The sequence below is a fragment of the Hoplias malabaricus genome, chromosome Y, assembly GCF_029633855.1.
Source record: "Hoplias malabaricus isolate fHopMal1 chromosome Y, fHopMal1.hap1, whole genome shotgun sequence".
NCBI lineage: Eukaryota > Metazoa > Chordata > Actinopteri > Characiformes > Erythrinidae > Hoplias > Hoplias malabaricus.
Window position 1 is genome coordinate 25923476 of NC_089820.1, and position 24451 is coordinate 25947926.

The 24451-nt window shown below is 48.6% G+C and overlaps 1 protein-coding gene across 2 annotated transcripts in view; it reads left to right on the forward strand.

The window, feature by feature from the left end:
• Nucleotides 1-24451, forward strand: part of LOC136679802 (E3 ubiquitin-protein ligase znrf3-like) — a 139803-nt gene that overhangs the window by 102662 nt on the left and 12690 nt on the right. The window contains exon 2 of one of the 2 annotated variants that reach the window (XM_066658481.1): nucleotides 16018-16140. The exons of the other annotated variant lie outside the window; for it this stretch is intronic. Within the exon in view, the coding sequence (XP_066514578.1) occupies nucleotides 16018-16140 (123 nt within the window). The remainder of the gene's footprint in view (nucleotides 1-16017; nucleotides 16141-24451) is intronic. 2 annotated transcript variants of the gene reach the window in all.

The following is a 24451-nucleotide window of genomic DNA, read 5'->3' on the forward strand; positions in this document are numbered from 1 at the left end:
ACACACACACACCTGCAATCACAGAAACACACACACACACATGCAATAACAAAAAACACACACACACACGCACCTGCAATCACAGAAACACACAAACACCTGCAATCACAGAAACACACGCACGCACATCTGCAATCACAGAAACACACACACCCACAAACTCACTCACCTGCAATCACAGAAACACACACACACACACCTGCAATCACAGAAACACACACGCGCACACACACCTGCAATCACAGAAACACACGCGCACACACACACCTGCAATCACAGAAACACACACGCGCACACACACCTGCAATCACAGAAACACACGCGCACACACACACCTGCAATCACAGAAACACACACGCGCACACACACCTGCAATCACAGAGACACACACGCGCACACACACCTGCAATCACAGAAACACACACATGCGCACACCTGCAACCACAGAAACACATACACACTCACCTGCAATCACAGAAACACACACACACACCTGCAATCACAGAGGCACACACACCTGCACTCACAGAAGCACACACACACACACACACCAGCAGTCACAGAGGCACACACACCTGCAATCACAGAAACACACACACTCACCTGCAATCACAGAAACACACACTCATCTGCAATCACAGAAACACACACACTCACATGCAATCACAGAAACACACACACACCTGCAATCACAGAAACACACACATACACAAATACACATACACACACCTGCAATCACAGAAACACACATACACATACACACGTGCAATCACAGAAACACACGCACGCACACAAATATACACACACACACTCACATGCAATCACAGAAACACACACACACACCTGCAATCACAGAAACACACACATACACAAATACACACACACACACCTGCAATCACAGAAACACACACACACACCTGGAATCGCAACACATGTTTTGTAAAGGCAGTTGTCCTTAATCTTGTGGCAGGTTGTTGTGCTGAAGGCAGAGAGCTGGACAGTGGATGAAGTTTCTCGGAGTTAAATCCGGAACATAATGAGCGTTTGGTTTGGTCTGAAAATCCAGCCACAGATGACAGAGGAACAGGCGGAAAGTCTGGAGACGCTCCGCAGCATTCTGGGTTTAAAGAGCCGCGAGGTTGTGCTCCGTCTCCGTCTGGTTTTGTGGCGACAGCTGAATGTTCCACAAACAACCACTGGCAGCCTTTCATTTCCAGCCAGAATCCCGGCGTTCCCGAGAAAACAAACTCTCTGGATTTGATCCTCATGTTCCTTCACTTCCTCCATTCTCTGACCAGTGTCCGTCTTAACTCAATCCTGTCTCTAATTTAATCTAATTTCAGGGGGTCCCCTTGCATTGTGCCCTTGTCGGGGGGAGGGGTGTGGTCACCCTGGTGCTGTGCCCGTGTCGGGGGGAGGGGTGTGGTCACCCTGGCGCTGTGCCCGTGTTGAAGGGAGGGGTGTGGTCACCCTGGCGCTGTGTCCGTGTTGAGGGGAGGGGTGTGGTCACCCTGGTGCTGTGCCCGTGTCGAGGAGAGGGGTGTGGTCACCCTGGCATTGCCCCCGTGTTGGGGGGGTTGGGGTGTGCTCGTACTGGCATTGTGCCTGTGTCCGGGGGGGGAGGGGTGTAGTCGCACTGGCGTTGTGCCCGTGTTGGGGGGAGGGCTATGGTCGCCCTGGCGTTGTGCCCGTGTCGGGGGCAGAGGTGTGTTCGCCCTGGCGTTGTGCCCGTGTCGGGGGCAGAGGTGTGTTCGCCCTGGCGTTGTGCCCGTGTCGGGGTGAAGGGTGTGGTCGCCCTGGCGTTGTGCCCGTGTCGGGGGCAGGGGTGTGGTCACCTGCGTTCACCTCTCAGCACTCGGATCTTGGGTTCAAGTCCCATCTGGGTCTCCATATTCTCCCAGTGTCTGTGTGGGTTTCCACTGAGGTCTTCACTTTCCTCCCACATTCCAAAGACAGGGAGGTTAGGTGAATTGGCTTCTGTAATAACTGCCCTGGTGTGTGTGTGAGAGACCACTCTCTTTTTCGTCCCACAACCAGAGCTTCTTTAGAGCATCTGTAGATGACTGTACTCTCCCAGCTCTGAGCAAAAATCAGAGACCATGATTCTCAAACATTAAATCAGAAACCTCCACAAACGCGAATTCAACAGTGAATTCAAAACATGACAAACACAAATTTACAAAACAGCTAATGTTTATTAAGCACTGAATTTCAGTAACTGCTGCAGGATGTCAGAAGTGTGGGAGCATATTGCTGCCACACACAATAAAATAAAATTCCTCATTGTCCTTATTATGAGACAAGCATCTCGTTATGAGTAAAACCGACATATCTTTTGTGATAAGTATTTTGTTCGTATCAGACGTCTGTCTCCTTTCTGTGGACAACACCAATAGTGTTCAGACACCAGCCACTAAGCCGTGTTTCACTGGGTCACTCCACAGTGACCAGCGATGATCTGTTGGTCCAACTGTGTCTAGCACGACGTCCGAGTAATGTGTTGTGTGTTTGGGTTTATTTTTTTGAAAAGTGGCCGAATCGCAGCACCTCTTTCACCGATAACTAATCAGTGGCTCATTAGAGTTTCACCAACTCACAGCGCTCCTCTGTGCTCAAAAGATCTCTGTGGCGATTCGGCCACTTTCCAGAAACACAAACACACAACACATTACTCGGACGTCGTACTAGACACAGTTGGATCAACGGATCATCGCTGGTCACTGTGGAGTGACCCAGTGAAACACGGCTCAGTGGCTCGTGTCCACAGAAAGGAGACAGACGTCTCTCATGCTTATCTCATAATAACGACATACTGAAGATATTTTTTGTTGTGTGGCAGCAATACTCTTCCGTACAAAAGAGAGTAAAATCCAACATTTTCCTGCACCTACTCTCTCTTGAAATTGCCAGTTCTCACTGTCAACTTTTGAGTCTCCAATCCACCTACCAACGTGTGTTTTTGAAACGATGGAGGAAACCGGAGCACACGGAGGAAACCCACGCAAACACAGGGAGAACACACCACACTCCTCACAGACAGTCACCCGGAGGAAACCCACGCGGACACAGGGAGAACACACCACACTCCTCACAGACAGTCACCCAGAGGAAACCCACGCAGACACAGGGAGAACACACCACACTCCTCACAGACAGTCACCCGGAGAAAACCCACACAGACACAGAGAGAACACACCACACTCCTCACAGACAGTCACCCGGAGGAAACCCACACAGACACGGAGAACACACCACACTCCTCACAGACAGTCACCCGGAGGAAACCCACGCGGACACAGGGAGAACACACCACACTCCTCACAGACAGTCACCCGGAGGAAACCCACACAGACACAGGGAGAACACACCACACTCCTCACAGACAGTCACCCGGAGGAAACCCACGCGGACACAGGAAGAACACACCACACTCCTCACAGACAGTCACCCGGAGGAAACCCACGCAGATACAGGGAGAACACACCACACTCCTCACAGACAGTCACCCAGAGCGGGACTTGAACCCACAACCTCCAGGACCCTGCAGCAGGCCAATTAAAATCTTACAGCGGGCCGCTGTTAGGCCGGGAGCTGGAATTTGGACACCTCTGCTGTGGGGTTTTTCTCTTCCACACGTAACATTTCTGCAGTTTTGGATGGGAACCCAGTCTCTGTCTTTTTTTTCCTCTGTTTCTCTTGTTCTTTTCCTCCCTCAGTTTCTCTTTGCTGTATCACACTCTTCCTTTCAGTTTCTCATTCTTTCTCACAGTTTCTCTTCTATTTGTCCTTCTATTTCTCATCTCTTTTTTCTTTTCTCCCCATTTCTGTTTCTCTGGCCCTTTTTTCTCCTCTATTTCTCTCTCTCTCTCTCTCTCGTCTCCTATTTCTATTTCTGTTTTCTCTTCATTATTCAGCTCTTTTACCTCAGCTACTCCCTGTTTCTCGTTTCTCCTCTGTTGCTTTTTTCTCTCCCTCTGTTTCTTCTGTGCCGCTGTCTCCCTCCTTCATCTCCTCTCCATTTCTGTGCTCAGCTTGTTCCTCTCTTGTTTCATTATGGAGCTGAAACTCTTGTCCTGGGAAAGAGGCGTCCGATACCATCAGCAGCTGCATTCAACATCAAAGGATGCGCTGAACTGTGCCCAGCTTTGAGCCAACAGAGCGGGGTAGAGGGCATGGTATCTCCCCCTCTCAACTAGCCGGAGATGAGGCTCTGATAAGTGGATGGAAAGAGGGAGTGGGAGGGGGAGAGTTCTGAGTCAGAACTCAGACTGTTCTGGAGTTCCTGAGCTCATGGCCTCCTCACAACTTCTGTCTGTTTGTCCACCTTGTGTCACACCAAACCATTTACAACTCAAAACAAAAGCAAACAAAATCCACACAAAGTTAAGGGCCTCCGAGAGTCAGACTGGAGAGAGACAGATGGAGGGAGAGCAGGGCAGGAAGGGTGTACAGAAGAGTGTAGGCGGCGGGGGAGAGCTGGAATCGAGGAAGGTCAGCGTACTGCGGACGCCTGGAATGGTGGCTCTGTGTTGGAGGCTCCGAATGGACTTGATTTGAAGGTCATCACAGGAGACGGCAGAGTCTGGGACACAGTGCCATACCCCTTGTGCAGAACGGGGCGGCGATGTCCTCCTCCTCCTCCTGTGGACAATAAGAAAATGTCTGCATAGCGTCACTGGAAATGTGCAGTTAGGTCATGTATGAATTATAGATTAAATAAAACAGCAGATATATGGAAAGTTTGAAATTAAACAACCGGCCTGTTTTAATAGGGAAAAGGCCCATCTGCCGAACCTCTGTTTCTTAAAGTTGAGCTTTAAAGGCAGATTTTTTTTCACACAGAGTAACATTGCAGCTTTCTGTGATGACAGTCTGTTCCTCTTTTCATAGTCACTATATTTGAAGCGACGCTAAACAGTCTTTCACTATCCACGCTTTTGTGCAAGGCGCAGCGAGGTAGGCTCGAGCGACTTTGGCAAGAACGGGAAAATGAGCCTCATTGCTTTTCCTGTACGCTAGTGCTCAAGCGCTCTGTGGGATGGTGGGCTCTGACTGATAGCTGCGCCCTTGAGATGCGATCGGACTGTTGCTCTCCTGAACCTCCAGTATTTCACTGAACATGGTAGACAAGGAATCTATTCGTGATTTTTCTGTTGGCTTCTCTGTGTTCATCTGACATGGCATTCCTTCACCAGAACACGGCTCCCGTTTTGTTTGCGCGCTCAACACATGAGCTGCTCCCTTGCTTGCGTTTTGAATTCACCGGAGAAATAGCGGTTCTTGTATCTGGCATTTAAAAAGAACACATGGTCAACGTTAAATCTGGCTAATAAAATCAATTACATTATCTCTTATGTAAAAAGGCATAATTTAGTTCAAAATGTTCACCTCGGATCAAGGTGTAGCCACACTGTACAGGGTCTCTGTCTCTGGTGCTGAACCCCTGCTCGGTTGCTTCCAAAAGGATATCTTTTAGCTTTTGATGTTTTGCCGCCATGATCCTTTTCAGAACAGTTCTGTAGAAAACGTTTTGGAGAAACGCCTCTGATGGAGGGTACTACGTCAGCAGTGGCAGTGGAGTAGGCGCTGATTTCTTTAGTTAGCTCCTCGACTGGTGAGAGCAACGACAACATGTTTTCAACCAGCCCCCACTGATTGGCAGTGAAGGCATCCGGCAGATCATATTCGACTCCGTAAGCACCCAACACACGTTTTTGTTCCAGTAGACTCTGTAACATGTAAAAGGTGCTGTTCCATCTTGTCGGAACATCCTGTTGAAGCCTCTTTACAGACTGGCTCAGCTGAGTTTGGATACTCTGAAGGCGTGAATAAGCCAGAGGTAAGTGTTTGATGTGGCCAACAATCCGTCTTCCAGTTGCCACAATATCATTGATGCTGCGTTGTGACAAAACCCCTTCATTCACTACTAGCTGTATTGAATGCGCCATACACGGCAAACTTGGTAATTCTGCATCTTGCAGTGCTTTGTTGATGTTTCGTGCATTGTCTCTCAAGATGACATGTATTTTACTCTTTCGAATTGACCACAACTTAAACATGCTGTCGAACTCTGCCATCAGAGCACTAGCCGTGTGAGAGCCTGTAAACTCTCGTGACTGCAGAACGCAATGTAACTCAAAGTCTGGATCAATCCACTGAGGTGTTAGACTTAACATGGAGGTCGGGCTGACGTCGGAAATCCATATATCACTTCTAAAGCTCAGTGATGTAATGTTATTTTGCAGGAGATGATCTATGTGTGTGTAAACCGCTTGATACAGCTCGGGAAGAGCAACATCTGAAAAGTATTTCCTACTTGGAATGGCATAGCGTGGGATATTAAGTGGCAGAATCCCTTGTCTTCTACAACCGAAAAGGGCTGGTTATCTAGCGCTACAAATTCCATCACTTTGGCTGTGATTACTTTAGCCTTTTGGCTGTTGCTGCTGTACTTTTTGTACCGGTTAAATGTGGTCTGCACGGTTTTCTGGGTTATTTGTTTTGTGCTAGCTGCCAATGCTAGCTCTGCTGTTGTACCGCGTGGTGTACTCTTAAGTGCCGTATCAGATTAGTAGTGTTAAATGACTTTGCTTTGGTTCCCCCAGGAGACACATTGATTTTACAAAACGCACTGGATGAGTCTGTGTCACATAAGGAAAATAACTGCCAGACTGACGACATGTTTTCTAACAGTTCAGATAGGAATTGCAGGGTCTTGGCTGATGGGGTTTTAAGGAGGCTCCTCCTGGATGAAACGCTATCTCGGGATTGGCTAAATTTGAGAAATATCGGCCGATTGCTGATCTCATATTTTGATTAAAAATCGGCCGATGCCGATACATAGCCGATCGTTACTTCCATCTCTATTGCATAACGCGGCATACATATTAATATATAAAATATTAATATTCTAAATATTTTTTATAGGATGTCAGAATCTTCATAATTTACGTTTGTTTACAAAATAAGCAAGTGTTTACACATTTATTTGTTGTTTTTTTCTGAATGTTTGAACTTGTTAGATGTATACTAAAATAGAATTTAAATAAGAAATTAAATATGTTATTAATTTAATATAATCAATACTAATATAATATTTATTTTGTTATAATATTGTGTTTTTTCATATTGCCTAAAATATTGTTATCGTTAATATTGTGATATTATTTTAGGGCCATATCGCCCACCCCTAATCCATACAAAAAATAAAATAAATCCTCCTAGGATTTTAAAGAGGTTTCTGAAACTTTTAAGTTTAACTTTTAAAGAAATTCCACTCAAAAACCTGCAGTGCTGAGTCTCCTCAGTTCCCAAACGCTCCCACAACGTCAGTAAAGGAAAGGGTATGGGGCTCAAACTCACCTCTGTCTCCACCTTTCTGGAGCGAACTGCAGGCGTCAGACTCTAACTGTGTTTATATTTACAGAGTACAGTCGAGATTCAGGAGAATGAACCATTTTTACTGCACTTTATGAAATGACCTTCTTTCCCCGCAAACAGGGATCAGTAAATCTTCATCTATTTAACATTAAACCTGTCACCTACTGCTCTGAGTGTGAGTGTGGGTCTGTGTATGGGTTCAGGCGAGGTGTTGTGGGAAGAGTGTGTGTGTGTCTGCATTTGTGAGTGTCTGCATTGTGGGAGATGTGTGTGTCTAAGGGGAGGTTTGTGTTTGTTTATTTTGGGGGAGGGGTGTGTGTGTGTTGGAGGAGGGGTGTGTTTTGGGGGAGATGTGTTTGTGTGTTGGAGGAGGTGTGTGTGTGTATGTGCGTTGGAGGAGGTGTGTGTGTGTTGGAGGAGGTGTGTGTGTGTGTGTGTTGGGGAGGTGTGTGTGTGTGTTGGGGAGGTGTGTCTCTTGGGGGAAGTGCGTAGCACAGTACTCAGTGAACACTTGGAAATCATTAAATAAATTTAAAGTGAAATCATTAATATTCTGCCCTTTTTAATGTTAATTGTTTCTAATTGTCATTAAAGACAATTCTTAGGGAATTGAAATTAGTTTTTCCAGATGTTTGTGGAACAGCTGAAAGCTTTGGTTCCAGAGTGACTCCCGTTCCCTGTGTGTGTTTGTGTGGAGGGGGCTGTTGGTGTTTGCTGTGGATGTTTGTGATTCCAGGGAGCGGAGCCTGGTGTTAATCGCATTCCTTTTGGCCGGGCAGCGGCTTGCTCTGCATTCCTCGGCTCTGAAGCTTTTCCAAGAGCTTGACTTGCCGCAGCCTTCAAAGCGTAGGAGGAACTTCAAAGGCTTCTCTGGGCCTGGTGTTGAAGAATTTGATCTGAGCTCGGTTCACATTTAGATGCCTCTTGAAGCAGAGAAGGTCCCAGACACAGACTTCCTGAGTAAATCACCTCCCGTTAAACCAAGTGTGGGTCTTTAGTTCGGCCGCGAGGGGTGTTTCAGGAAGTGTTTTATTTACAGAACTGTAGTTTGATGGAATTAATGACCTTTCTCCTGGTGCCTTCAGTTCTGATGTCTCTGATGTTGTAGATAAAATATTGATGTTTAGATAAAAGTGTTTTTTTTTTCTGGAATGTTTTCTTGTTCCTGCCGTTCTCTTAACTTAGATCTGCAGCTCTCCCAGTTCTGTGCAGTGTATTGGCTGGTTCTGGACTCTGGTTCTGTAGTTTGTGGGAGGGAGAGTGTGAAAGGTAACCTCTGTGGAGCTGCTGATGGTGTGAGTGGGGTGGTGTTTACTCGCGCCACGTGTTTGAATATTTCTGGGATATTAAATGTCGGACTGTATGTTTATGCCGTTTCCCGGGAAACAACATGTGGCCCAGTTTATGTGAATGGTGCTGACGGGGGTCTCTGAGTTACCGAGCTGACGCTTCTCTCTGTTCCTTCATTTCCTCCCCCCACTGCCCCTACACTTCTGGTGTGGTTCAGCTCTTTGAGGTGTCACTGCACTGCTTCCACTGAGGTCCGGGCCGCCGTGGGGTTTGGGTTCGGGGCCTTGGCTGAGGTCCGGGCCACCGTGGGATTTGGGTTCGGGGCATTGGCTGAGGTCCGAGCCGGCGTGGGTTTTGGGTTCGGGGCCTTGGCTGAGGTCTGGGCCGCCGTGGGGTTTGGGTTTGGGGCATTGGCTGAGGTCCGAGCCGGCATGGGTTTTGGGTTCGGGGCCTTGGCTGAGGTCCGGGCCGCCGTGGGGTTTGGGTTTGGGGCATTGGCTGAGGTCCGGGCCGCCGTGGGGTTTGGGTTTGGGGCATTGGCTGAGGTCCGGGCCGCCGTGGGGTTTGGGTTCAGGGCCTTGGCTGAGGTTCCGGGCCGCCGTGGGGTTTGGGTTCGGGGCCTTGGCTGAGGTCCGGGCCGCCGTGGGGTTTGGGTTCGGGGCCTTGGCTGAGGTCCGGGCCGCCGTGGGGTTTGGGTTCGGGGCCTTGGCTGAGGTCCGGGCCGCCGTGGGGTTTGGGTTCGGGGCCTTGGCTGAGGTCCGGGCCGCCGTGGGGTTTGGGTTCGGGGCCTTGGCTGAGGTTCCGGGCCGCCGTGGGGTTTGGGTTCGGGGCCTTGGCTGAGGTCCGGGCCGCCGTGGGGTTTGGGTTCGGGGCCTTGGCTGAGGTCCGGGCCGCCGTGGGGTTTGGGTTCGGGGCCTTGGCTGAGGTCCGGGCCGCCGTGGGGTTTGGGTTCGGGGCCTTGGCTGAGGTCCGGGCCGCCGTGGGGTTTGGGTTCGGGGCCTTGGCTGAGGTCCGGGCCGCCGTGGGGTTTGGGTTCGGGGCCTTCGCTGAGGGTTCTGCACCTGTGCCTCAATGGGTTTTGTCTCGAGGAAAAAGGACAGGAAGTTGTCTCTGTGAGAAAGAGATAGCTCCTATTCTGAGATAAAATTACAGTCAGGACTGGCCCCACCTGCAGCTCCCCCAGCTGCCGCACTGTAACTCTATCTCTCTCTACATTTCTCTCTCTCTCTCTCTGTCTAGAGTTTTTTTCTCTGTCACTCTACAATTCTCTCTCTCTCTCTTAGCAGTTGTTCCTTTTGAAGTTATTTCCAGCACTTGGGAAATGAGAAGGCACAGGGCAAACTCCTCCTTTTTCTTCTTTTTCCTCCTCTCTTGCCCCTCCCTCTCCTCCCATTTTTTGGGGTATGGTGGGTGGGGGTTTCGAGGGCTGTGTGTGTTAGTTAAAGGGTGAGGGACATGTAGAGGTTTTTTTTTTTTTTTTGGGTGGGGGGGGGGGGGTTGTTTTAGTTTTGGGGGTGTGCTGATTAGGTTTCCTGGGGGTTATAATTGGTGGGGGTGTCAGTGAGGGTGGGGCTTTATAAAACCTGTGTGCAGCTGGTGTGTAGCATAGTGTAGCGGTGTTGGGTTAAGCCCAGTGGAGCGCAGAGCTCTTGGCCTGGTGTGAAAGACTCTGAGCAATGTTTGAAAAGCTCCAAGAGCTGCAAGGTCAAAGCACCGTAAGTGTCCAAGGCCTCAGGGGTGTGGGTGTGTGTGTGTGTGGAGGGGGAGGGGGTCTCCCTTTCCCATTCCCTTTGATCAGATACTCCACCACCCCCATCTCCTGGCAGAACTGTTTGTTATTCCAGGAAATCCTCCACTCATTTTGTGGTGGGGAGGGTTGATGAGTACTGGGTTAGATTTGGGGGGGGAATTGAGGGGAAGCATGTTTGGCCGGGGCTGGGGGGTGTTTAGGGATCTAGGGGCAGGGTAATTGTTGTATCTAAGCATCAGGAAGAAACACAGGGGTCAGGGCGAGAGGTTTGTAACTCAGGTTCATTTATTCATTGTCTGTAGCCCTTATCCAGTTTAGGGCAACGGTGGGTCTGGAGTCTACCTGGAATCACTTTGGCACAAGGCGGTAACACACCCTGTATGGGGCGCCAGTAACACACCCTGGAGGGGGCACCAGTCCTTCACAGGACTACACACACTCACACATTCACTCAAACCTGCGGACACTTTTGAGTCTCCAATCCACCTACCAACGTGTGTTTTTGGAGCATGGGAGGAAACCGGAACACCCGGAGGAAACCCACGCAGACACAGAGAGAACACACCACACTCCTCACAGAGAGTCACCCGGAGGAAACCCACGCAGACACAGAGAGAACACACCACACTCCTCACAGACAGTCACCCAGAGTTAACCCACGCAGACACAGGGAGAACACACCACACTCCTCACAGACAGTCACCCGGAGGAAACCCACGCAGACACAGGGAGAACACACCACACTCCTCACAGACAGTCACCCGGAGGAAACCCACGCGGACACAGTGGGAACAAACCACACTCCTCACAGACAGTCACCCGGAGGAAACCCACGCAGACACAGGGAGAACACACCACACTCCTCACAGACAGTCACCCGGAGGAAACCCACGCAGACACAGGGAGAACACACCACACTCCTCATAGACAGTCACCCGGAGGAAACCCACGCGGACACAGGGAGAACACACCACATTCCTCACAGACAGTCACCAGGAGGAAACCCACACAGACACAGGGAGAACACACCACACTCCTCATAGACAGTCACCCGGAGGAAACCCACGCGGACACAGGGAGAACACACCACATTCCTCACAGACAGTCACCAGGAGGAAACCCACACAGACACAGGGAGAACACACCACACTCCTCACAGACAGGTCTCTGCTGTTAATTCTTCAGTTCTGGGTGGTCAGCTGTTGATTAGTGTGTCCAGCAGCGGGTTTAGTTTTGTGTTCTGTGTCTTGATGGTGGGTTCTATGTGTGTGTGTGTATTGGTGAGTGAATGGTGGTGTGTTTGTGTGTTGGACTGTGCTGTATAATGGTACGATACATAACAGTACAATACATAATGGAACGGTACAATACAACAAATCAAATCAAGTTTATTTGTATAGCGCATTTTACAGCTGATGTTGGTAAATGTAGAGGGATGGAGTTAGTAGTGATCTGTTTGGGTGAATGTAGAGCAGAGTATGTGAACATTTCCAGAGTGTGACTAATGACTCTGGCAGATCTGACTATGACAGCTTTAACTAAAAGGAGTGGAACCAGAAGGACACACAGACACAGGAGCTTCCTGAAACACTGGCATCCCTCCGCTCCGCCGTCAACAAACCTGAGTGATCGCGTGAAGCAGTGGACGACACCAGCGTCTCAGTTTACTATAATTCCCTGTGTCCATGGAAGCCCTGGATCTACCGCCTTTATCTATGGGGGAGCATTAACTACCAAAAGATAAACTAAACTAATGAGTTTTTAGCTTCTTGCTAGCTTCTTGACGTTTAGTTGCCATCTCATTAAGCATTTGTGAAAAGATCTTAGAGATGAAAATGGAACCCTCATCTATTTGAATAAACCAAATGTAGAGCAGAAGTTTCACCAAAGCTTTAACCACTGCCTTAGAGTTTATGGTGCGTAATGGAATGGCCTCAGAATAACGAGTAGCAGAACACATTATTGTTAACAGATATTTGTGTCCTGCTTTTGTTCTTGGCAATAGATCCACACAATCCAGATTTGATTTTCTCAAAAGGTTTGCCCCAATTTGCTGGTATTGGATGAAGGGGAGCTGGTGGGATTAATTGACTGGGTTTACCTACATGTTGGCAAACGTAACAACATCACTCTTGAGTCTCGGCCAGAAGAAATGTCTCAAAATACGTTTGTAGTTTCTTAGTAACCCCCAAATGCCCAGAAAATGTATTTTTATGTGCCAGGCTCAAAACAGGACTTATGTAAGCCTCTGGAATAATGATCTGATGAATGGTGTTCCAACCCAAATCAGAGGTTCCTCTAGGTGCCCACTTTCCCTTTAGAACTCCATCACTCACAGAGTAGGCAACAGCCGATTTATTTATATCCCCTCTGAAATACTTTTAGCAAAACACAAGGCTAAAGATGCATCACCCTGCTGATTTTTAACCCCATCTTACTCACTTTTCCAAATACTTGAGTTACAACTTGTGTTTGTCTCCCTCACAGCTGATGGACCTTAAGGTGCCATAAATGTCCCTAAAAGGGGCTAACCCTCTGGATTTTTACGAGCTTGAGCCCGTGTTACCACACAGACAGGGCACAACTCGGGGTCTGTGCAACCCGTTTCAGGCATCACACTCACTTCTGGTAAAGGAAACGCTTTTCCTCCATCCAAATCAATCCCAAGGATGAGGGCGACACCTGCAACTGGCAACTCAGCTCGCACAGCGATCTTTACAAGACCTGCAACTAAACTAGACTTCAAATAAATTGCGTGCAAGGGAGCTTGAAAGATGACCCATTTCAATGCCCCGTACTAAAAAAGAAGACTCACAAAACGGCTTTCCTGAGAATGGCAAGCAGCCCCAGTATCTCGTAATGTTTTAACAGGTTGCAAATCAAGGTCCTGCTCTACGATAGAATCCCACCAATAAGAAAGTCTTATACCCTTCATCCAGACATCATCAATCCAAGCTCTGACCTAAAGTTAACGCTGCACATACCTCTTGAGCTTGCATTGCAACAACAGTGGCCAGACTTCCTTAGACCAATGCAAAACAGGGGCAATGCATTCAAAAGCAGAAAAATAAGAATTCACATCTGATTCTCTAAATTGAGGTACTAACTTAATACGCTTACTCACATCAAATGCAGCAACCGGTTCTGGTGAAGTCACAGAAGAATTAGCAGCAGCGGGCAAAGGAATAAACAGAGTAGAAGGTGAGGAAGCAGAGCCAGAAGGAGTAGAAATAGGGCCAGAAGATATGGAAACAGGGCCAGAAGCTCTCCTTTCAGCAGACACCGAAGAAGCACCCAGCTGTAGTGACAAAGGGTCACCTACTGCAGTGCCTGCACCTGAAGGCTCAGTCTGCAGTGGGTATAACCTCAGAGACTTCTCAGCTTCAATCTTCAGAGCCCTCACCTTAAGTAACTGTATCTCAGGCTCCTGCCACCGTGTCTCCAAATCCAACTCCTTAAGGCGCACTGCTATCAGAGGATCAGGAAGTTTGGATCCTATGCTGGGTAGTGCAGAACTGATAGTAGACTCCTCCACAACCAGTGAGAAAGCACCTGCACCCTCCGCAACCTCCGAACTGACTGCCTCCTCTCCATCTGGCAACACCCTAAAAGCAACCAACTGATGAAGTAAAGCAGTTTTAATCTAATCTCTCTTACCATGATGAGGAACAGACACCTGATAAGTCTCAGCAATTAAAACTAGATCCTTCCTAAGGCAATTATCCAACTTTACACAGGAAGGAGATCTTACAAAGTCAGCAACAAGAAAATCAGAAACACCCCAAAATGAACAAGCACCCAATTTGTTACAGCCTGTCTCTCACACACACACTTCACGCAGTAACACGCACACACACAATTTTAACACCAGTGTGAGATGTTAAATTGTGTGTGTGTGTGTCGGTGTGTTGTTTTACTGTTTCTCTGTAAAATGTGAGATGTCAAGGTGTGAGTGTGTGTCATTGTGTTGTGTTTTTTCCCTGTAAATTGTGAGAGGTTAAGGGGTGTGTGTGTGTGTGTTGTGTTTTGTTGTTTCCCTATAAAGTGTGAGATGTTAAGGAGTGTGTGTGTGTGTGTGTGTTGTTGTTGTGTTGTGTTGTGTTGTGTTGTTTCCCTATAAAGTGTGAGATGTTAAGGGGTGTGTGTGTCGGTGTGTTGTGTTTTGTTGTTTCCCTGTAAAATGTCTCACAATACGCTGGAGGGTTCTACGGCAGGATGCTGTGGGGCCCCGTACCACGCAGTGAAACAGCTAGTCAGGATACTCTCCATGGCTCCCTTGTAGAAGGTGATCATGATGGGGGTGGGAGCTCTTGCTCTTCTTAGCTTGCGGAGAAAGTAGAGCCGTTGGTGAGCCTTCTTGGCCAGTGATGCTGTGTTGATGGGACCAGGAGAGGTCCTCTGTGACGTGCACACCCAGGAACTTGGTGCTGCTCACCCTCTCCACAGCAGCCCCGTTGATGGATAGAGGGGCATGTTGTGTGCGAGTTCTCCTGAAGTCCACAACAATCTCCTTGATCTTCTCAGTGTTCAGAGAGAGATTGTTGTGTTTGCACCAAGCGGCCAGCCAGCTCACCTCGCTGCTGTAGTGGGACTCATCGTTGTTGCTGATGAGGCCTACCACAGTTGTGTTATCCGCACACTTGATGAAGAGGTTGGAGGTGTGTGATGGAGAGCAGTCGTGGGTTAGCAGAGTAAACAGAAAAGGGCTCAGCACACATCCTTGGGGAGCCCCCGTGTTCAGAGTGATGGTGCTAGGCGAGTTACTGCCAACCCGTACTGCCTGTGGTCTTCCAGCCAGGAAGTCAAGCAGCTAGTTGCACAGTGATGTGTTCAGTCCCAGACTGTCCAGTTTCTGAATGAGTTGTTGGGGCATGATTGTGTTGAACACAACTGAAATCAATAAAAAGCATTCTGACATAGGTGTTTTTCTTGTCCAGATGAGTAAGGGCTGAATGGAGAGCAGTGGAGACAGCATCATCAGTCGAACGATTTGATCAGTATGCAAACTGGTATGGGTCCAAGGAGGGGGGGAGGGAAGACCTGATGTGTTGCATGACTAGCCGATTGAAGCACTTCATGAGGATGGAGGTAAGTGCAACCAGGCGGTAGTCGTTGAAACAGGAGAGTGATGACTTTTTGGAACAGGGATTATAGTGGTGGCTTTGAAGCATACAGGGACCACAGCCTGACTCACTGAGGTGTTGAAGATATCAGAATACACCTCTGCAAGTTCGCCAGCACAGTCCTTCAGCACACGGCCAGGTATGTTGTTAGGTCCAGGAGCTTTCCGAGCGTTAATCCTGCTGAATACACTCTTCACCTTGTCTGAGGATTTATGTGCTGGGGTGTGGTTTAGTGCCTCAAACCGAGCGAAGAACCCATTCAGGTCGTTCAGCAGAGAGGAGGTGCTGTCACAGGTCTGTGGCAAGGGTTTGTAATCCGTAATGGACTGAATTCCTTGCCACAGGCTCTGAGTGTTTCTGCTGTCGCTAAAGCGTTGGGCTAGCCTTTCCAAGGTGTGTGTGGGGGGGTTGTGTTGTGCTGTTTCCCTGTAAAGTGTGAGATGTTAAGAGGTATGTCTGCGTGTCTGTCTGCAGATGCATCCTCTGGGTCTGTGTAATAATAACGATGATGAGGACCTGTACGAGTACGGCTGGGTCGGTGTGGTGAAGCTGGAGCAGCCGGAGCTGGACCCCAGCTGTCTCACTGTTCTGGGGAAGGTAAGACCCCCGTTGAGTCATGCTCAAGGGCCAATGCTTTACTGATTTAGCTTTTACTGTAGCTCTGAAGCTAACGTGGCTAAGGGTTGATGCAGCCTGGTGCTAGCCTTCAGAGCGCTAACACCAGCGCTGGTTAGTAACAGAGGGTCCGAGTGACAACCCACTGCACTTTAAAATATTCAACATTTCACTCCAATCAACTTCGCTTTCAGATCATTACAACAGTCACGTTATTGATCCCCTAAAGAAACTGATTCTCTGAATTTATTCTCCAAGTAAACACACACACACACTATTACTCACACACACTAAGGGAAACGAACACACACACTAAACCGTAGCATGGGGCTGCACCCCCTTCAGCAGCAGGGGCAGTTTGGGGTTAGTGACTCCTGCCTGTTCTGGAAATTGAACCAGCGTCCCTCTGGCCTCAAGCTCACTTTCAAACCTCCACCGCTTCTAACTGCAACACCACCATTCCAGAAGTGAATCAGTCAAAATGGTTCATCACCTGAATCAGTATCAATAGCTGCACTGTCTCTGAATTCATATCTGTATTAATAATAATATCAGTATTTATATATCAATATAAATATTTATATACAGGGTGGGCCATTTATATGGATACACCTTAATAAAATGGGAATGGTTGGTGATATTAACTTCCTGTTTGTGGCACATTAGTATATGGGAGGGGGGAAACTTCAAGATGGGTGATGACCATGGCAGCCATTTTGAAGTCGACCATTTTGGATCCAACTTTTGTTTTTTCAATGGGAAAAGGGTCATGTGACACATCAAACGTATTGGGAATTTCACAAGAAAAACAATGGTGTGCACATCTTGATGGTATGGTGTGGTATATGGGGTACGAAGATAGTGGGGCCATTCTTCATCAATGGAAACCTCAAGGCCATTGTTTTTCTTTGTGAAATTTATATTGTGTACCTGTATGATTGAGTGTGTGTGAGTGAGAGACTTGGTGAGGTGTGTGTGTGTGTGTGTGTGTGTGTGTGTGTGTGTGTGAGTGTGTGTGAGTGAGAGACTGGGTGAGGTGTGTGTGTGTGAGTGTTACTGTGTGAGGTGTGAGTGTTACTGGGTGAGGGGTGTGTGTGTGTTACTGGGTGAGGTGTGTATGTGTGTGTGTGAAACTGGGTGAGGTGTGTGTGAGTGTTACTGGGTGAGGTGTTTGTGAGTGTTACTGGCTGAGGTGTGTGAGTGTTAGTGGGTGAGGTGTGTGTATGAGTGTTACTGGGTGATGTGTGGGTGTGTACTGGCTGAGGTGTGTGTGTGAGTGTTACTGGGTCATGTGTTTGTGTATGAGCGTGTACTGGGTTAGGTGTGTGTGTGTGTATGAGTGTTACTGGGTGAGGTGTGTGTGTTACTGGGTGAGGTGTGTGTGTATGAGTGTTACTGGGTGAGGTGTTTGTGTGTGTGTGTGTTACTGGGTGAGGTGTGTGTGTATGAGTGTTACTGGGTTAGGTGTGTGTATGAGTGTTACTGGGTGAGGTGTGTGCGAGTGTTACTGGGTGAGATGTGTGCGAGTGTTACTGGGTGAGGTGTGTGCGAGTGTTACAGGTTTAGGTGTGTGTATGAGTTTTACTGGGTTAGGTGTGTGTTTGAGTGTTACTGGGTTAGGTGTGTGTATGAGTGTTACTGGGTTAGGTGTGTGTATGAGTGTTACTGGGTGAGGTGTGTGCGAGTGTTACTGGGTGAGGTGTGTGTGCGAGTGTTACTGGGTGAGGTGTGTGCGAGTGTTACTGGGTGAGGTGTGTGTATGAGTGTTACTGGGTGAGGTGTGTGCGAGTGTTACTGGGTGAGGTGTGTGTGTGTGAGTGTTACTGGGTGAGGTGTGTTTGTGTGAGTGTTACTGGGTGAGGTGTGTTTGTGCGAGTGTTACTGGGTGAGGTGTTTGTGCGAGTGTTACTGAGTGAGGTGTGTGTATGAGCGTTACTAGGTGAGGTGTGTGTGTGAGCGTTACTGGGTGAGGTGTGTGTATGAGTGTTACTGGGTGAGGTGTGTGCGAGTGTTACAGGGTTAGGTGTGTGTATGAGTGTTACTGGGTAAGGTGTGTGCGAGTGTTACTGGGTGAGGTGTGTGCGAGTGTTACTGGGTGAGGTGTGAGTGTTACTGGGTGAGGTGTTTGTGCGAGTGTTACTGGGTGAGGTGTTTGTGCGAGTGTTACTGGGTGAGGTGTGTGTGGGTGTTACTGGGTGAGGTGTGTGCGAGTGTTACTGGGTGAGGTGTGTGCGTGAGTGTTACTGGGTGAGGTGTGTGTGTGAGTGTTACTGGGTGAGGTGTGTGTATGGGTGTTACTGAGTGAGGTGTGTGTATGAGTTTTACTGGGTGAGGTTTGTGTATGAATGTTACTGGGTGAGGTGTGTGTATGAGTGTTACTGGGTGAGGTGTATGTTACTTGGTGAGTAGTGTGTGTGTGTGAGTGTTACTGGGTGATGTGTGTGTTACTGTGTGAGGTGTGTGTATGTGTGTTACTTGGTGAGGTGTGTGTGTATGAGTGTTACTGAGTGAGGTGTGTGTGAGTGTTACTGGGTGAGGTGCGTGGGTGTGTTACTGTGTGAGGTGTGTGTGAGTGTGTGTGTGTGTGTGTGTGTGTCTGGGAGAGGAGTGTGTGTGTTACTGGGTGAGGTGTGTGTGTGTGTGTGTGTTACTGGGTGAGGTGTGTGTGTGTGTCTGGGTGAGGAGTGTGTGTGTCTGGGTGAGGAGTGTATGTGTCTGGGTGAGGAGTGTATGTGTCTGGGTGAGGAGTGTGTGTGAGTGTTACTGGGTGAGGTGTGTGTGAGTGTTACTGGGTGAGGTGCGTGGGTGTGTTACTGTGTGAGGTGTGTGTGTCTGGATAAGGAGTGTGTGTGTGTGTGTCTGGGAGAGGAGTGTGTGTGTGTCTGGGAGAGGAGTGTGTGTGTGTGTTACTGGGTGAGGTGTGTGTGTCTGGGTGAGGTGTGTGTATGGGTGTTACTGAGTGAGGTGTGTGTATGAGCGTTACTAGGTGAGGTGTGTGTGTGAGCGTTACTGGGTGAGGTGTGTGCGAGTGTTACAGGGTTAGGGATGTGTAGGAGTGTTACTGGGTGAGGTGTGTGTGTGAGTGTTACTGGGTGAGGTGTGTGTGTGAGTGTTACTGGGTGAGGTGTGTGTGTGAGTGTTACTGGGTGAGGTGTGTGTGTGAGAGTGTTACTGGGTGAGGTGTGTGTATGGGTGTTACTGAGTGAGGTGTGAGTGTTACCGGGTGAGGTGTTTGTGTGAGTGTTACTGGGTGAGGTGTGTGCGGGTGTTACTGGGTGAGGTGTGTGCGAGTGTTACTGGGTGAGGTGTGTGTGAGTGTTACTGGGTGAGGTGTGTGTGTGAGTGTTACTGGGTGAGGTGTGAGTGTTACTGGGTGAGGTGTGTGTGTGAGAGTGTTACTGGGTGAGGTGTGTGTGTGAGAGTGTTACTGGGTGAGGTGTGAGTGTTACTGGGTGAGGTGTGTGTGTGAGAGTGTTACTGGGTGAGGTGTGTGTATGGGTGTTACTGAGTGAGGTGTGAGTGTTACTGGGTGAGGTGTGAGTGTTACTGGGTGAGGTGTGTGTGTGAGAGTGTTACTGGGTGAGGTGTGTGTATGGGTGTTACTGAGTGAGGTGTGAGTGTTACTGGGTGAGGTGTGAGTGTTACTGGGTGAGGTGTGTGTGTGAGAGTGTTACTGGGTGAGGTGTGTGTATGGGTGTTACTGAGTGAGGTGTGAGTGTTACTGGGTGAGGTGTGAGTGTTACTGGGTGAGGTGTGTGCGAGTGTTACTGGGTAAGGTGTGTGCGAGTGTTACTGGGTGAGGTGTGTGCGAGTGTTACTGGGTGGGGTGCATGGGTGTGTTACTGTGTGAGGTGTGTGTGTGTCTGGGAGAGGAGTGTGTGTGTGTGTGTTACTGGGTGAGGTGTGTGTGTGTGTTACTGGGTGAGGTGTGTGTGTGTGTGTCTGGGTGAGGAGTGTGTGTGAGTGTTACTGGGTGAGGTGTGTGTGTGAGTGTTACTGGGTGAGGTGCGTGGGTGTGTTACTGTGTGAGGTGTGTGTGTGTGTGTCTGGATAAGGAGTGTGTGTGTGTGTGTGTCTGGGAGAGGAGTGTGTGTGTGTGTTACTGGGTGGTGTGTGTGTGTGTGTGTGTCTGGGTGAGGAGTGTATGTGTCTGGGTGAGGAGTGTGTGTGTGTTACTGGATGAGGAGTGTGTGAGTGTTACTGGATGAGGAGTGTGTGCGAGTGTTACTGGGTGAGGTGTTTGTGCGAGTGTTACTGGGTGAGGTGTGTGCGCGAGTGTTACTGGGTGAGGTGTGTGTGCGAGTGTTACTGGGTGAGGTGTGTGTGCGAGTGTTACTGGGTGAGGTGTGTGCGAGTGTTACTGGGTGAGGTGTGTGGGGGTGTTACTGGGTGAGGTGTGTGCGAGTGTTACTGGGTGAGGTGTGTGCGAGTGTTACTGGGTGAGGTGTGTGTGTGTGAGTGTTACTGGGTGAGGTGTGTGTGTGAGTGTTACTGGGTGAGGTGTGTGTATGGGTGTTACTGAGTGAGGTGTGTGTATGAGTGTTACTGGGTGAGGTTTGTGTATGAATGTTACTGGGTGAGGTGTGTGTATGAGTGTTACTGGGTGAGGTGTATGTTACTTGGTGAGGTGTGTGTGTGTGAGAGTGTTACTGGGTGAGGTGTGTGTTACTATGTGAGGTGTGTGTGTGTGTATGTGTGTTACTTGGTGAGGTGTGTGTGTATGAGTGTTACTGGGTGAGGTGTGTGTAAGTGTTACTGGGTGAGGTGCGTGGGTGTGTTACTGTGTGAGGTGTGTGTGAGTGTGTGTGTGTGTGTGTGTGTGTGTCTGGGTGAGGAGTGTATGTGTGTGTTACTGGGTGAGGTGCGTGGGTGTGTTACTGTGTGAGGTGTGTGTGAGTGTGTGTGTGTGTCTGGGAGAGGAGTGTGTGTGTTACTGGGTGAGGTGTGTGTGTGTTACTGTGTGAGGTGTGTGTGTGTTTGGATAAGGAGTGTGTGTGTGTGTCTGGGAGAGGAGTGTGTGTGTGTGTTACTGGGTGAGGTGTGTGTGTGTGTGTCTGGGTGAGGTGTGTGTATGGGTGTTACTGAGTGAGGTGTGTGTATGAGCGTTACTAGGTGAGGTGTGTGTGTGTGTGAGCGTTACTGGGTGAGGTGTGTGTATGAGTGTTACTGGGTGAGGTGTGTGTGTGAGTGTTACTGGGTGAGGTGTGAGTGTTACTGGGTGAGGTGTGTGTGTGAATGTTACTGGGTGAGGTGTGTGTGTGAGAGTGTTACTGGGTGAGGTGTGTGTGTGAGAGTGTTACTGGGTGAGGTGTGAGTGTTACTGGGTGAGGTGTGTGCGGGTGTTACTGGGTGAGGTGTGTGCGGGTGTTACTGGGTGAGGTGTGTTCGAGTGTTACTGGGTGAGGTGTGTGTGTGTGAGTGTTACTGGGTGAGGTGTGTTTGTGGGAGTGTTACTGGGTGAGGTGTGTGTATGAGTGTTACTGGGTGAGGTGTATGTTACTTGGTGAGTTGTGTGTGTGAGTGTTACTGGGTGAAGTGTGTGTTACTGTGTGAGGTGTGTGTGTATGTGTGTTACTGGGTGAGGTGTGTGTGAGTGTTACTGGGTGAGGTGCGTGGGTGTGTTACTGTGTGAGGTGTGTGTGTGTGTGTCTGGATAAGGAGTGTGTGAGGTGTGTGTGTATGAGTGTTACTGGGTGAGGTGTGTGTGAGTGTTACTGGGTGAGGTGTGTGTGAGTGTTACTGGGTGAGGTGTGTGGGTGTGTTACTGTGTGAGGTGTGTGTGTGTGTGTCTGGGAGAGGAGTGTGTGTGTGTGTTACTGGGTGAGGTGTGTGTGAGTGTTACTGGGTGAGGTGCGTGGGTGTGTTACTGTGTGAGGTGTGTGTGTGTGTGTGTCTGGGAGAGGAGTGTGTGTGTGTGTGTGTGTGTCTGGGTGAGGAGTGTATGTGTCTGGGTGAGAACATGGTTAAAAAGCCCAAGAATATTAATTTCTCTACACTACACTCCCTTAATAGTGCACCTTAGAGATTCGTAGTTAACCCCACTACACTATGTACTACATAGGGTTAAAGAAGATATTTGAACCTCAACCCCTAGTGGTTTAGAGGTGTAAGTGCAGAGTTGCAGTATAAACTTTCACAATGGTGTAGGACTCTTGTGTATATCATAGTTTTTCACTCATTGTGTTTTCCCTGCACCTGGTGCAATTACCTTTTACAGCACTGTGCTGAAATTGTAGAGGGGTAGGAAAGGGGTGGTTTTCTACCCTTCTCTACCCTTACTTTACTGAAGTATGTCCATTTTTGTGCGACAATTCTTCAGTAAAGTACAGATACATGAAAAAAGTCCTTAGAGTAACGCATTATATTTTCATTGTTACTAGCCACCACTGCATTTACCCCATCTGTGGCAGTGAACACACACACACACACTCCCACACCCACACAAGTGCACAAGGGGCTGTGAACACACACCCAGAGCAGGGGGAGACATTCCCGGCGCCAGGGAGCAGTTGTGGGTTTGGTGCCTTGCTCAAGGGCCCCTCAGCCATGGATTGAGGAGGAGGACAGACAGTGCACTGAGACGCAGCTGTGTGTTTTTATTTAAGGTGGAACGTAGAGATGTCTGTAGCCACACTATTTAAGGGGGATCTGTTGCATGTGTTTTGAGGCGTACTGTTTAAGGTGGAATGTGAAGTTGCTAGGGCGGTTTGGAGTAGAGCGGTTATGAAGTGTGAGAGCATTTTAAAGCTGGGGCCCGAGCTCTGGGGGTCTGCTTTCATCTGTGTTTGTGCTGATATTATCTCAGTGGGTTTTTCTTTGCTCTGTGTCAAAGGTTTTCTCTCAGCAGGCAGGGCTCCACACACACACACACACACACACACACACACACACACACACACTTCACCCCAAAGTATGAAATCATGGTTGTAGCCCCTTCCATCCACCCACCCCCCACTGCGCTGGTTGTCATGGACACTGGGAAGCTCCTTCTGTGATGTTTGAACGCCCTGGAGGAACCTCTCTTCAATAAGAGAGAGAGAGCATTATTATACTCCACAACACTTGATCACCCAGTTACTGAGCGAGGGCGTAAATAGAGACCCAATGGGGCCTTAGAGAAAGAGAGAGTGGGGAGAGGGAAAGAGAGAAAAGGAAGAGAAGGCAAGGGGGGGGAGGCTTAAGACAAAAAATGAGAAAATGAACAGGAATCAGGAAAGAAGCAAAAATGAATGGAAACATAAAAAGAAAAAGAATAAGACAAGAGTAGAGACATTAGGGGGTAGAGAGGTATGGGAGGAGGGAGAGAAAAAAGGGAATGAGTATTTAGTTCAAAGGGTTTATAAGAATAAAAGGAAGGAAATCTCTCTGGGTGATTATTAAAGGGAAGAAAATCAAAGGCTTTCTCCTCTGCACTCGTTTAATGCTCCTCCAGTCAGAGAGAGGGAAAGAGAGGGACTGGGAGAACAGAGAGAGAGAGAGAGACATTTGTTTGTCAGCGCTGCTCCAGCAGGTGCAGGTTCTCCGAGTGGTGTAGAGAGACGAGGTGCTGCAGAACGCTACAGAACTGTGGCCAATTTGTTTTTAATGATGTTAAATAGTGTTGGGCTTAAAGGCGTAGCTCACGATTTTAATCTAAAAACCCTGTGTATAAAGCTCTGAGTGTGTGTCCTCTCCATGTGCTGCTCTGCAGTCGGTTTGCTCTGGAAACCGCTCTAATGTGTTTACGAAGCCCCAGTGTCTGTAAATGGGTAAAAAAACAAAGGGTCTGGGTCCGGTGCTAGGCTTTCTCTCTCTCTGCTCACGGCAGAGAAACGCCATCTGGAGGTTTTTAGACAACGGAGAGACTCCAAACGCTGAAAAGCACCAACCGAGATGAGGATGTTGCTCTATTCCTGCTCCATAGGGGGGTCACACTGACTTATTTTGGCTGTTTCTGATCACTTAAGGTGGAAGTGTCTCCAAACTCAGGAGACCGCTAACTGCATTAGCGACAATACTACAAAACTAAACAACTTGAGTTACAAACACTTACAGACGAAAAGTTACGCTTCAGACACCAACAAGATTCAGTCGCTTCTTACTCACACACACTGCTCCACCTTAAAAGATAGTCGCTTCTTACTTACACACACTGCTCCACATTAAAAGATACAGTCGCTTCTTACTCACACACACCGCTCCACCTTAAAAGATACAGTCGCTTCTCTCACACACACCGCTCCACATTAAAAGATACAGTCGCTTCTTACTCACACACACCACTCCACATTAAAAGATACAGTCGCTTCTTACT